Raw genomic sequence first — 14,894 nt, forward strand, 5'->3', positions numbered from 1 at the left:
ATCACGATGTTATATATTGACGACCAGAATCGACGTTGAAGTAGACATTGAATTTATGTCAGTCGATTAAACAACCTAAAGTAAAACAATTTTTCAACTTCGATTCGTTTAACTACATAATCCTACGTATATTCAACGTCGATTCTCCTCCTCAGTACGTCGTGATGTGACATTGATTCAAAGTTGTACACTGACGTTGAATCAACGTTGATAGCAGGTCAATTGATTGAACAACCAGAAGTAAACATCTATTCAACGACGTTTACGTCGTGATATGTGATGTTGATTTAACGTCAGTGTTTTTTTTTTCCCCTTTGGTTTGTTTATAGATTCTTTTAGGCGATAGCCTAATTCATTATTAAACTATGAATATGTTTAATTGTTATAATATTTTAGTACAGTGATTTATATCTTAGGTGATTTATATTCCAGTCTATCCTCTCCCAACAAACTTTTCCTTTAACAAACATGCCTTCTTTCTAGCACACTCGCCCCTAACAAACTCGCTCCCAAATAAAGTCATCATTTTAGGTTTCGTCATATTAGACAGGATGTGATAATTATAATTATGAAGATTAAGTTTAATTATTATTTCTATTTCGGTATGTTATATTAAGCCCTTATAACACCGTATTCTGTTTTTTTTTTTAAATGCTTATATAGCTTAAGAAATACTGTATATATTATTACATTCCGTTTTAATAGCTCCATATAGGCCTATCATAATTTAAGGCATATTTCATATTACTGTAGATTCCGTTTTGTATATAGGCGCATATAGATTTTGTTATTTTTATGCTTATATTATACTGTATATATTATTACATTCCGTTGTAATAGCTCTATATAGGTGTATCATAATTGAAGGCATATTTCATATTACTGTAGATTCCGTTTTGTCTAGGCGCATATCGATTTTGTTATTTTATGCTTACATATAGTTGAAGAAATACTGTATATATATTATTAATGGTTATTAATTTATAGAGCGCAAAATACAAAAAGTCTCTAAGCGCTATCAGGCAAGCGTAAAGATGGAACGGAAACCAAAACCACAAAATAAAAAAGAAGTGAAATTTGAATACCATGCCAGCACCCAAACCGAAGTATGGGGATACGCCCTCATCGCTGGCTAGGGTTCAATCTAATTGAACTACAGTCAGCACCTGTTGAGTCTCGGCAATCTCGGATTCGGGCGCCTCCTATCCTAGTTAAAGCTATAAAAGCTAGCTGGCATGGAAATAGGAAAAAAAATAAGTGGGTCTTAAGTCGTTCTTTGAAAATGGTGACAGAAGGTGACTCACGAATAAATAAAGGTAACAAGTTCCACAACTTGGGCCCAGCAACCATAAACGATCGCTCCCCACAAGACTTTAACCGAAAGGATGGACAATAAAGATTGGTTGAGTCAGTTGCTGACCGGAGGGAACGAGTGCAATTTGCAGAACGAACCTTAATTAATTCGGAAATGTATTGTGGTGATAACTTGTGAATTGATTTGTAAACATATAAAAGTACTTTGAATTCAATACGCTGTTTCACTGGCAACCAATGAAGACGACGAAGAGTAGGGGTGATGTGATGGAATCTAGGTGTCCCAGTGACAAGACGAACAGCGATGTTCATCAATAGCTGCAGCTTTCTAATTGATGTTAATGGTATTCCGTAAAGGACTCCATTACAATAATCCAATCTTGATGTAACCAATGCATGTACAAGTTTTGACGTAGCATCTTCATTTAAAAAACGCCTAACTGCCTTGATGTTGCGGAGATGGAAGGATACTACTCTGCATGTGTTTGTAATATGTCTAATCATGGATAGTGATATACTGTATTTACATTCCGTTTTAAAAGCTTTATATAGGCCTATCATAATTTAAGGCATATTTCATATTACTGTAGATTCCGATAGGCGCATATTAATTTTGTTAGGTTTTAAGACCTACATATTCATTATTACAATTCAAATTTGTTAGTAGGCCTATACCGATACAGTATATTTTTACGTATCTATTCATAGATTCCATTTTGGTAGGCCTATTTATTTTTATATAAATATTATATACTCCTTTAAGTATCGATTTCGTTTTCTAAGTCAGATTCTTTCCTTTATTCTCATGAGTTATACCCCCCCCCCCCTCCGACTACACCATTGAATGTTAGTTGGGGGCAGATTTATTAGGAGGCGAGTTTATATGGTTAACTTTGTGCTGGAGGCGAGATTGTTTGCGGGTGAGATTCAAATTTACAGTAGGCCTGCGGTAGGCGAATTTGTATAAGTAAAGAGTAAAAGATCTTAAAGGAAAATTTCCAAGGGAAATGTTTGCTAAGGGCGAGTTGACTTAAATTTTTCATTTTCTAAGCTGGTAACTTCAAATTATGCAAATTAGTCAGTTCCATTTTGTTTTATTTTATTTTTCAGATTGGACTAAATATATCTTACCATTCGTCGTTAAACTTGCAAAAAATTTAACGTGAATACAACGACGTATACGTCGATGTGATGTTGATTTAACGTCAGTGTTTTTTTTTCTTTGATTTGTTTATAGATCATTTTAAGCGATAGTCTAATTCATTATTAAACTACGAATATGTTTAATTGTTATAATATTTTAGTACAGTGATTTATATCTTAGGTGATTTATATTCCACTCTCTATCCTCTCCCAAGAAACTTTTCCTTTAACAAAGATGCCTTCTTTCTAGCACACTCGCCCCTAACAAACTCGCTCCCAAATAAATTCACCGTTTTTTGGTTTCGTAGTATTAGACGTGATAATTATATTTATCAAGATTCCGTTTCATTGTTATTTCTATTTCAGTATGTTATATTGAACCCTTATAACACCGTATTCTGTTTTTTTAAAATGATTATATATACTTTGAAGAAATACTGTATATATTATTACATTCCGTTTTAATAGCTTCATATAGGCCTATCATAATTTAAGGCATATTTCATATTACTGTAGATTCCGTTTTGTCTATAGGCGCATATCGATTTTGTTATTTTTATGTGTATATATAGTTAAGAAATACTGTATATATATTACTTACATTCCGTTTTAATAGCTTTTATAGGCCTATCATAATTTAAGGCATATTTCATATTACTGTATATTCCGTTTTGTCTATAAGCGCATATTGATTTTGTTAGGTTTTAAGACCTACCGTGTTCAATATTACAATTCAAATTTGTTAGTAGGCCTATACCGATACAGTATATATTTTCGTATTTATTCATAGATTTCATTTTGTTAGGCATATTTATTTTTATATAAATATTATATACTCCTTTACGTATTCGATTTCGTTTTTTAGTCAGATTCTTTCCTTTATTTTCTGGTAAGTTAGACCCTCCGACAACTCCATTAAATGTTAGTTGGGGCACTTTTATTAGGAGGCAAGCTTACAGGGTTAAGTTTGTGCCGGAGGCGAGATTGTTTGCGGGTGAGATTCAAATTTACAGTAGGCCTACGGTATGCGACTTTGTATAAGTAAAGGGTAAAAGATCTTGAAGGAAAATTTTCAAGGGAAAGGTTTGCTAAGGGTTGGTTGACTGGTGGTATTCCGTTACATTATACATAAAGTTTATATTTATATGGATTTCACAAAGTAATACATAACTTCAGCAATTTTCACAATATCGTTATGATGCTCATGATATTAAAATATTTAATTAGCTTTTATTTAATAAGGTTACTATGCCATAGTTTTTAAAATGGTAAGGCATTTGGTAAAATTCTTGATTTCTATTCGATCATACAGGCATGTCAAACAGAACAAGGTCTAATAATTGATGGGGATATTTTTTTATATTAATAAGCTTAATTCAAACTTATTAACTTATGTTGCCAAATAATTATGGACTTAAATTTTTCATTTGCAAATTAGTCAGTACCATTTTGTTTCATTTTATTTTCCAGGTTGGACTAAATATATCTTACCATTCGCCGTTAAACTTGTAAATTTTAACGTGAATACAGGCATAACAAACACCCGAATTTCAATTCAAAATTTCATAATTTCCACTTAATATTTTTATAAACTGAGTGTATAATGGGTTGGGTAAGATCTATTAAATTTAAAAAAAAATAAAGATACTTCTGGACATGGTTGTCTAGTATTACATTATTACTTTTTTTTTTTATCATATGTGGAACGAATGAATTATAAAGTACAATGGTATAGTACTTTCATATAATTTTAATGGTGGCATTTTATTTCTTTTAAGACGTACATAGTCAAAGTTTAGTAGCCTGAATGGACACTTGAAATAGTCTAGACACTGTCTATGTATTATTGTGTGCTTCTGAATAAATATGTTTAAACTGCAGAATCTGGTAATAAGTTTGTTTTATTGCTCACTTTTTTTAGATATGACATTAACTTAACAACATTTTTTATTCACAAATTCAAGGTCGTATCGACGTCGATGAATGAGGTTGTTTCCAACACTAATACCTGATGTCCAGCTTTGTCTACCCTCTTGTCAACGTCGAATCAACGTTGATGTTGTACGCTAATCCAACGTCGATATTTAAGTCGATCTACCGTTTAAAACCAACGTTAACCCAACTATTTGTCGCCGTCGATTTGCGGACGTTGCTTCAACCATGATATCTGACGTCGAGTCAAAGTCGATATTTGGTGTCTATTCACCTTTCAAATTCAACGTTTATCCAACCTGTTGTCGACGTCGATGTGTGACGTTGTTTCAACGTTTATATTTGACGTCGATTCACCTTTCAAATCCAATGTTTATTCAACCTCCTGTCGACGTCGATCCGTGACGTTGGTTCAACGTTGATATTTGACGTCGATTTACCTTTTAAATCCAACGTTTATCCAGCCTCCTGTCGACGTCGATGCGTGACTTGTTTCAACGTTGATATTTGACGTCGATCCACCTTTCAAATCCAATGTTTATCCAACCTCTTGTCGACGTCGGCGTTTGACGTTGTTTCAACGTTGATATTTGACGTCAATTCACCTTTCAAATCCAACGTTTTTCCAACCTCTTGTCGACGTCGATGCATGACGTTGTTTCAACGTTGATATTTGACGTCGATCCACCTTTCAAATCCAATGTTTATCCAACCTCTTGTCGACGTCGGCGTTTGACGTTGTTTCAACGTTGATATTTGACGTCGATCCACCTTTCAAATCCAATATTTATCCAACCTCTTGTAGACGTCAGTACTTGACGTTGTTTTAACTTTGATATTTGACGTCGATCCACCTTTCAAATCCAACATTTATCCAACCTCTTGTTGACGTCGGTACTTGACGTTGTTTCAACGTTGAAATTTGACGTCGATTCACCTTTCAAATCCAACATTTATCCAACCTCTTGTCGACGTCGGTACTTGACGTTGTTTCAACGTTGATATTTGACGTCGATCCACCTTTCAAATCCAACATATCCAACCTCTTGTCGACGTCGGTACCTGACGTTGTTTCAACGTTGATATTTGACGTCGATTCACCTTTCAAATCCAACATTTATCCAACTTTTTGTCGACGTCGGTACTTGACGTTGTTTCAACGTTGATATTTGACGTCGATCCACCTTTCAAATCCAACATTTATCAAACCTCTTGTCGACGTCGGTACTTGACCAGGGGCGGATTTAGGGGGCCCGGTCCCCCCCCCCCTTTTTGGGAGTTAAAAAAAGAAAAAAGAAAGAAAAAGAAAAAAATGATGGCCCAGAACGCCTCAAATGTTATGTTCGGGCGTCTAGAACACAAAAATTTCGCGGGGGCATGCCCCCGGACCCCCTAGGATATTGTTGTCTCTATCGGCCCAAATTTCGGCCCCCCTTTCGACCCCCCTTTTGGACATCTCTGGATCCGCCCCTGTTGACGTTGTTTCAACGTTGAAATTTGACGTCGATCTACCTTTCAAATCCAACATTTATCTAACCTCTTGTCGACGTCGGTACTTGAGGTTATTTCAACGTTGATATTTGACATCGATCCACCTTTCAAATCCAACATATTATCCAACCTCTTGTCGACGTCGGTACCTGACGTTGTTTCAACGTTGATATATGACGTCGTTTCGACGTTGATAATTGACGTCAATACGACGTTGCGCTGATAGACGCGTCGATCCAACGTCGACATTTGACGTCGATTCACCTTGGAAATGTCTGCTGGGTTATTATTTTTATTATTATTATTATTATTATTGTTATTGTTATTGTTATTATTATTATTATTATTATTATTATTATTATTATTATTATTATTATTATTATTATGATGATGATGATGATGATGATGATGTCAGTAACATCTTCCTTCTGTGTTATAGTGTGTTTTCGGTTGTTTATTTTAGTTTGGTTCGCTTAGGTGACCCACTGAATTGATTTTATTTTCTGTTTTTCTGTTCAGCGCATAGAGACCATGTATTAATATTATGCGCTACATAAGTCTCCAACCGTCACCATTACCATACTAAGTGCCCGTCAGCCGTCCGAACAGGGTTCGTAAACGAGAAAGTTCGTAATCCAGAGAGTTCGAATTTTCATAGCATCTCGTGGTAAGGGTCCTAGGGAGCCTTGCCAATGGAAATATGACGTGGATTCTGCTTTCTGCAACAAAATAGTACTGTACAGAAGCCAAAATTATCTGTACATCATTGTTGAGTTCGTAAAATCGGAAACAAAACATAGCTGCAGTTATGCATGACGTCAACATACGAAGCCACGCCCCCTCGGCTGAACCCGTTGTATTTAGCAACTACCGTAAAATCGAGAGTTCGTTTATTAGGAGATACGTACAAAAAATTTACTGAAATTAAGGAAATACCTGGCAATCAATCTCTGCTAAAAATGGCGACCAGTGTAAACAACGCCGGTGGTGACAAAGTATTTCAGGGCCAAGTACGCGAGGAGTTCAGTGAAGTAGATGAAGTTCATAAGCTGATTGATTCATTGAAAGATGTATATAAAGACAATATTGCGACTGAACTTGTGGTGGAGCGGTTTACATGTAAGCAATTTTAGTCTAGTATTAGGGCTAGGCTAGGTCCTAAGTTAGGTAGGGTCTCTAGCCTGGTAGGCCTAGGCAGTTAGGCCAGGCTAGGTTGGCTATAGGCCTAGTATACCTAGGCCTAGCAGCTCCACTAAAAGCCCTGCACTGCCAAAGTCAAAAGTCTGGCACTGCCATCATGGGCTCTTCGATCTTAGTCTAGGCCTTATGCCTTATAGGCCTAGTTAGGACCTTGTTAATATAGAGGTAGCTAGAAACATAAAAGGTTGAAATGTCCCAAATATTTGTTTATTTATTTTTAATAGAAAGACATAACTGAATGAAGCATTTTAAAACAAAAATTATGTAAATCGGACCAATATTAGCGGAGGTATGCTATTTTAAATATGTTTCTTGCTGGAGTTAATTCCTATTGTTTTTATTATACAAGATGTGTGTCCCTTACAGTATAATTATGTAGCATTTTAGGCCATGTTAAAATAATACTTGACGATTACTAACGATAATAATTTAGTATTTTAGTATATATATTTATATTAGATTTAATAATTGTTATCAACTTATAGATTCTACGTATAATAAATAATATTGAATCACATAATAATAATAACTCTAGGCCTAATTGCAGGCCTCAGACAACACGGTGGAACACAACACGGGGAAAACATCGTTTACCCTGCATGTAACCGCCGCAAATTAACGAGGGCGCCTTCTATTCGTACGAGCCGAGCCTAGCTGCGGTACGTGATAAGACAATAGAATTTTATGCTACAGTATCTATTTCAATTAATATGCCCACAAATATTTAAAACTTACTTATCTTTATTTTTATAGTTTAAAAACTGAAGAAAACAAACATGTTAACCAAAAAACTAGCGAAGGTTTCCTTTTATTATTGAAAATTGACGAAACGTTGGTTGTACTAAAAAAACTTCTACTAAATCGATTTGCACGCTTAAAAAGCCAATAATTTGGTCCAGAAATCATTTCTGGAGAGTTATCTGGAAGTAATTCGGTCAAATTGTTGTATACTTTCTGCGAAATACCCAATTAATACATTGGATATCTTATCTCTGTCGGGGCACTATTTTCTATCGTGATGTTTGTATTGATCTATGGCGCCCTCTATCGGTTTTGTATCTAGCTAATAGACTTTATATCAGGGTCTGCATGTTGCTGAAAAGTAGACCTTGTTTTGGTATAATCAGTGTTCTAGGCTAGCCTGGCCTAGCCAGCTAGGCCATGGCTAGGCCTATGTGTACAATCAAATAATTATAATAATATTACGCACATATGTAGAGTTTGAGCACCTTTTTTCCAAGCAATATTCTGTGTCGGACTGTATAGTTAGGCCTGTGCGGCGAATATATCCTCTGCACAAAAAATTTGCCTTGAAATCTGTCCGTCTTTTGGAAAATTAGGGCCGATTTCCATACAGATTTTGCCAAGAATTAGGCTTTAATTAAAAACTAGGCTTTAACTGACCAAAGTCTTAATATATTAACCAATGCAATTTAATAGACAAAAGGTTTTTAGATATCTTCCGCGCAATTAAAAAACTTTACAATATGGATTCTGTGCAAATTTGAGTTACAGTAATTTTCAATATATCCTCCGCATAGTGCTTTGCAGTGTCGGCCAGGGCCTAGGTTTATGTCTGCTTTGATGCTACACTAGGAGACCATACACAGATTTTGTGGTTTTCCTAAGTAATCTTTAATGAAGTTAATTTTGCCAGAAACCATTCAAATGATTTGACATCATGCTTAATTTAAAAGCTTTTTATATTTTTTTTTTCATCTTCTTGCAGTCATTGTTGACCATTACCAGGAACAACCACACCTTATGGATCCTCATCTACAGGAGATGCTGACTCATCTTCTAAAAATAGCATCTGACACTCAAGGTGATCCTGAGCTATCTCACCTGGCTTTTAAGTTGTTGTATCTGTTAACTAAGGTACATCTAGTAAAATAATTATAATTTTAGAGTTGTAAATAATATTAATAATTTTAATGTTTTTTGTAATTTGTACTTAAAAAAAATTTTTTTTTTGTTTTCAAGCTTGTTATGTAAACTCACAGGATTGTCTTTTGCATTTGATGTGACAGTTTTATACCAAATAAATAAATAAAATAAGTTAATTAATTGTTTACCAGGAATTAGCATAGGACTATTGGCTTTATATAATCCTGTATTATTTACAATTCAGGTTGTCATTGGGCCAAATAAAAATCATTATTAGTTTCTTCTCTACTAGCGCAACCATTTTCTCTGCCTCACCAATTTTTTAAAATTTTTTATTTCCTTTATTTTCCAAAGTGTACGAAATCACAGTAAAATTCCACTCTTGTTCGTTAGTGGTTGGGGATACATCATGTTATGAATCATGTCTAGTGCTTCTGTTAGTTTGCTTTAGTTTTCTTTTATTTTCTTTAATTAACATTATTCTTTGTTTAAGATTTGTTAAGTTTGATTATTATGTCTGTTACGGCAATGATGAAAAACACCATTGAGGTGATCAATTATTTACGGTGGTTAAATAAAGTTTTTATTATTATTATTATTATTATTAATCAATGTTTCTACTTCTTAAAAATAAAAGAAAAAGAAAGAAGAGTGCCCTCATTTTTCTTTTTTCAAAATATAAAGGACGAGAATCTACATTTTTTTTTTTCTTGGCCTTGATTATTATGTACAATTATGTAGGAGTAAAATTAATGTTTACTATATACTTCAAGTATCATATTAACTTATACAAAGACTGAAAAGGTTCAATAAGATTACATCAAAGAGATTAAATATAGTAAGATAAAATAGAAATAAATTTGTTAAATACTTATAAACAAATTATGTTGTGTGTTTTTGTAAGAAAAGGGAGATTGCCCTAAGCAGAAGGATATAGTCAGACATGTCATAAGAGAGCTTGGTGAGAGAAGGTGTTAAAATTGAATGTATCATTTCATTCAGTTTGTTTTTTTGTGTCAGAGTGAAGTTAAATGTAAATCTACATGTTGTAGTTATTGCAGAAAATGCAACATGTGTTTGAGGTACAGTACTGTATTCAGAATCATCGATGAGTGGATAATAAACCACTCATTTGTGATAATTTGCTTTCAGGTTCTCAAAAGTATGAAAAGTGTTTAGTCAAGGCTCACTGAACTATCAATCTATGAAATTATTCCTGTTACCATTATTAACTCTTTTAAAAAAAATGTTAATACATGTTTTATCATAATTTTTTTGTATGTTATTTATTATAATGTATAAATTTTTTAATTTTCAATGTGAGAGATCGAAATATTTCAGTGATGTACAAACTTCTTACGAAAATATTGAAATTACTATATGCGTGTACAGTGTCCCTGGTTTTATTTTATTATTCTATCAGTCGAGTGGCCAGTAAGGCAGGGGCGCCGCTGACTACAGCTTTAACATTGGCACTGGTTCCAGCCGCTCCTCGCCCAGGGTTCAGTTTGGTAGAAACAAGTCTTCTCGGATAAGGACTTAAAATGGAGGTCCAGTGTATACATCTGGCCCGTGTGCACTTTAAAAACCTGTTGCCTCTTTCGAAAAAGTAGGGGGTTAACCCAATGCAGTGGTTCATTTCAACCCCTTGTTGTTGTCGAATGATGTGAATGTAGCCGGAATTGCCTCTTTATGGCTGCTGAGGTAGTGACTGAACACGCCCATTTGTATGCATACAGTATGTACTGTAAAATAATTTTATGCTTCCTAAACTATACAAAATAAGGGATGCTATTGTTATTTGTATAGGCAAGAGGTTACAAGGTCATAGTTCGTTTCCTGCCACATGAAGTACCTGACCTGGAGCTTGTGCTTGCCATTTTAGCAAAGCAGGACGTCAAAGACTTTAAAGTAGGTATACATTTTCATTAGGAACATTTTGTACAGATATACATACAGTTTATACGCAGTCACCATACAATGCAATGGGAGAATAAAAGTATGAATTTCATAGTTACATACAATAAGAATGAAAGTATGCATTACATATTTACATACAAATAGACAATTACTCATCAATGTTACCCTCGCCTCGGAAGGAGAGGTGAAGTGTATTGCTATGTGCACGTCTCTGTGAGTGTGTGTCCTTCCGGGTACATAACTCAAAAACTAACTGGACCAATTTGAAATTTTCACACAATGATAGTGTTACTGTACATGTATCTTGATCCTCCTGTAATTTGGTGCTGTTTGGAAGTAAGATGCAGATTTTCAAGAGTATTTATATGCTGGTAAGCCTTGCTTGGCTATCCCGAGCCAACTCTAGCGGACCAACAATGTGCCAGAGTAAAGGGTTTGTCAAATTCTGGGGCTCCCTACCGGACTGGAAGTGGTCTGGCTGGTGTGTAAGCTTGCCCGATTGAAGGGCTTGCCTTGTGAGGCCTGTGATTTACTACCCAAATTAATATACAAATAAGCAGAATGGAAAACTGCCATTACAAGTACAGTCTAACCCATGCTTGCATGGAATAATAATAGACTTTAAACTGATGATGATAATGAAATGATAATATTTAACATGTGCTAATCTTTTGATTCGACATTCAAGTTGTGGTGCAGGTGTATAATAATCTTTTCTGCATTTTCAACTGTAGACATGGGAGACGCGATACATGCTGCTTCTGTGGCTCTCCATTGTGTGTATGATTCCTTTTGACATGCATCGTCTTGACAGCAATGTAGTGGCAGAGGATGGCCAGAAGAGGGCGCCAATCATGCTGAGAATTTTAGATGCTGGCAAGGTAATAAAATGACAATAAAGGAATTTCAATTTCTTAAAACTGGACAGTGATGACATTAGAAGTTGTAATGAGGATGAGAGATATGAATATGGTGATGTAGTGATAATAATTATGATTATGATGATAATGTTGTGGACAAGGCTGGAAAAAAAAACATGACCACGTGACCCACGGTTGGAGGCGTCATGAATGTCTTGGAGGCATTTTGAGCAAAAAAAATTCAGAAAATAAACTGTTAAACTATTTAGTGTACAGATAACATGTGGTGCACAGACTGGTGGTGCACGAGGCATCGAGACAATTTCATGGCCGGCGGACAAAAAAAATTTTTCCCAGTCCTGGTTGTGGAATGGGGGTGGTATTTATGAAGGAGTTGATGATAACATTGATAATTTCATTTAAGATTATTAATTATTTTTTAATTTTTTAATTTATTATTATGTAATTATTTTCTCTTAAGCTGTATTTGGATGTCAGTGATAAGTCAAGGGATGCAGCTGCTTATATGCTCTCAAAGTAAGTTGTAGAAACTCTATATATATTTTGGGCATAGCTATAAGGGAAGGTATTTAATGCACAGTGTAAAGCTCTTTCCAAATTACAGTAATCAAAATACTGTTGTAAATTACAGTAATCAAAATACTGTTGTATGCCCATTATATAGTCATGATGTGCCTATATTATGGTCACAATGTAATGTCACCATGACTATATTATTTTTGTCAAATAGAATTAGATAGTCTGGATAAGGCGTTTTCATCAATGTATCACATTTCCCGCTTACTGCTATTAACATAACAGATGAATTATAATTTATTTCCATTCTATGATATGCGCATATCCCATCTGACCCTGTTCATAATAAATGTATCGATATTTTTTTTAAATTTATTTATTTATTCACTCTATAAAAATAGAACACCAAAACAGGCAGCCCATAGGCTGAAATCATTGGTTTACAAAAAATATGATATTTCTGCTGTATAATCATTCCTCCTGTTGTATTTCCTTGTAAAATGTAATCATTAATTAATAAAACCTATTGTATATTTATCTGAATGCTCCTGTTGCTAAGTCTAAATTAAATTATCTTTCATAGCCTCCTCTTCTGTCTACTCAATTCCCTTTTGTTCTTGTTTACATGACAAAAAGTTATAATTAATAACATACAATAGAATGTTGTTAAATTATTACTTTTGGTGATGGAAGCAATTCCCTTCTGTTCTTGTTTATATGACAAAAGTAATAATTTAAAAAAATTGTGTGATCTTACACCCTTTGTCATTGCTTAGGTTTGTTACCAGACCAGATGTAAGAAAAGAGCAGCTACCAGTCTTCATTGATTGGTGTCTGACCATCTTGACCAAGACAGACAGTAAGAGGACGTTGCTCTTCAGTTATCACTAAATAGTAAAACTTTTTCAGGTCAGATTCCAGTGGAGCCCAGACAGCCCCCCCCCCACCTACAGTAAATGTTTCAAAGTTATACAAAAAGTAGAGAAAACCAGAAAATTATATTCAAATTTAAGTCATCTTGAGGTCCATATAAAAAAAGGGTGAAAAAAGCCATAGACAAACGTCTTTAAGTATAAAGATAATAATACTCAACACCTTTGTACCCGCTTTTCATTTGCAACAGCAAACTATGGACCCTAACAAAAGAACTTGAAAATAGTATAAACATTATTCCAATGGAAACTACTAAGAAGGATACTAAACATAAAGCTTAAAGACAGAATAACAAATAAACACTATATACATGAAGACTAAAGAGAATAAAATAATCTAAACAATGAAAAGGAGAAGACTCAACTGACTGGGCCATCTACATACCAGAAAAATTGCACTAAAAGAACACATAAATTCTGATCTAAACCCATAAATAAGACTACAAACACACTCACACATGTTGATTATTAAAGAACAAACTGCTGACGCACCATTGTAAGGCCCAGGCAAGCAGAAGAGGTGCCATAATCATAAGTTAATTCTTACCTTTGTCCCTACCACGGTGGGGCTGACATGGTTTAGACCCTCCATCTGTCAAAGTCCCTCACTGGACCACCTCTATTTCAAATTCCTGGATCCCCCACTGATTGTACATGTCAATGAAATAACCTGTGTTGTGAAAATAATGCAAGAATTGTAGTCAGTTTTCTATTTATTTATCCATTTCATAATGATTCAGATTTAGAATAATATTAGTAAAGGTTGTTTATGGTGTTAGATTGAAGTAGGTATAGGATGAGATCAGATGATAATCAATTTTCAAAGAACTGCATCTTTAATTGAAGTTATTGAAGTAAAGTATTGATAAATCTATTAAAACATTGTAGGCATATTATACAGGTCAAAGTTAAATAAACATTGAGGGCACTAGATATGATTGCTCTCTTTTACAATGCAGAATGTGAAAATGATGTAAGTTCAGTTATCTCTTTATTAAGCTATTAAATTATTTATCATAATGTTTTCTAATGTCTAATCAAAGGTAGATCTATACCGGGAATGACTGCAATCTCTGGAATTCTGAGTAGTTTGGTAAGTTGTCATTAAACTATAAATGCTTTAATTTAATGTATAATTTAGGAATGCAATGGTAAAATGGAAGTAATTTCTGTATGTATACTTTTGTTGTAATTCTTTGTGGTGTTTTTTGGCCTCTCAACCATTTTAAAAGAAAAAAATGCAAACTATACTAGTAATAATTTTAATGGTGGTAGAATTATTATTTCTTTGTTTTTGGGTTTTTTTAGGCTCTACTTCTCAAACATGGAAAGAGAGACGACTTGATCCCATTTGGTAAGAATGATAGTAAAATTTATATTACGATTTAGATACCGTGGACCTTTCCGCGGTGTTAATCAAACTTTACAAGAACGGGGCCAGTCAGAACGGGCCAGGAATATGCGTGTGTCTCACAAACACGCACATGTGCCCCACAAAAGCATGCGTTTCCGTTTGACAATGCCCGTTTGTTTTTTATGGGACCTTAAGCAACGATATTGCAAGGGTTAGGGCTTAGCAGAAGGTATAATGAACCAAGTAGCTTGATAGAGTGGGCAAAAGGCAGCACGAATGTGTTCTCTGTTCTTAAATTAATATGCTTAAATGAACATTATACCA

General features: G+C 34.5%; 1 protein-coding gene across 3 annotated transcripts in view; it reads left to right on the forward strand.

Moving 5' to 3' along the window:
* The first annotated feature begins 6,811 nt into the window (after nucleotides 1-6,811).
* Nucleotides 6,812-14,894, forward strand: part of LOC117111156 (tubulin-specific chaperone D-like) — a 46,273-nt gene continuing 38,190 nt past the window's right edge. For 2 of the 3 annotated variants that reach the window (XM_033254027.1, XM_033254028.1), the window contains exons 1-8: nucleotides 6,812-6,999; nucleotides 8,810-8,958; nucleotides 10,777-10,878; nucleotides 11,622-11,768; nucleotides 12,229-12,284; nucleotides 13,061-13,143; nucleotides 14,260-14,309; nucleotides 14,525-14,570. In XM_033254027.1, coding sequence (XP_033109918.1) covers nucleotides 6,840-6,999; nucleotides 8,810-8,958; nucleotides 10,777-10,878; nucleotides 11,622-11,768; nucleotides 12,229-12,284; nucleotides 13,061-13,143; nucleotides 14,260-14,309; nucleotides 14,525-14,570 — 793 coding nt within the window. In that variant the 5' untranslated portion in view covers nucleotides 6,812-6,839. The remainder of the gene's footprint in view (nucleotides 7,000-8,809; nucleotides 8,959-10,776; nucleotides 10,879-11,621; nucleotides 11,769-12,228; nucleotides 12,285-13,060; nucleotides 13,144-14,259; nucleotides 14,310-14,524; nucleotides 14,571-14,894) is intronic. The other variant, XM_033254026.1, reaches the window with a different exon arrangement.

This window comes from Anneissia japonica, unplaced genomic scaffold, assembly GCF_011630105.1.
Source record: "Anneissia japonica isolate Jap-2015-1 unplaced genomic scaffold, ASM1163010v1 scaffold287980_len571666_cov165, whole genome shotgun sequence".
NCBI lineage: Eukaryota > Metazoa > Echinodermata > Crinoidea > Comatulida > Comatulidae > Anneissia > Anneissia japonica.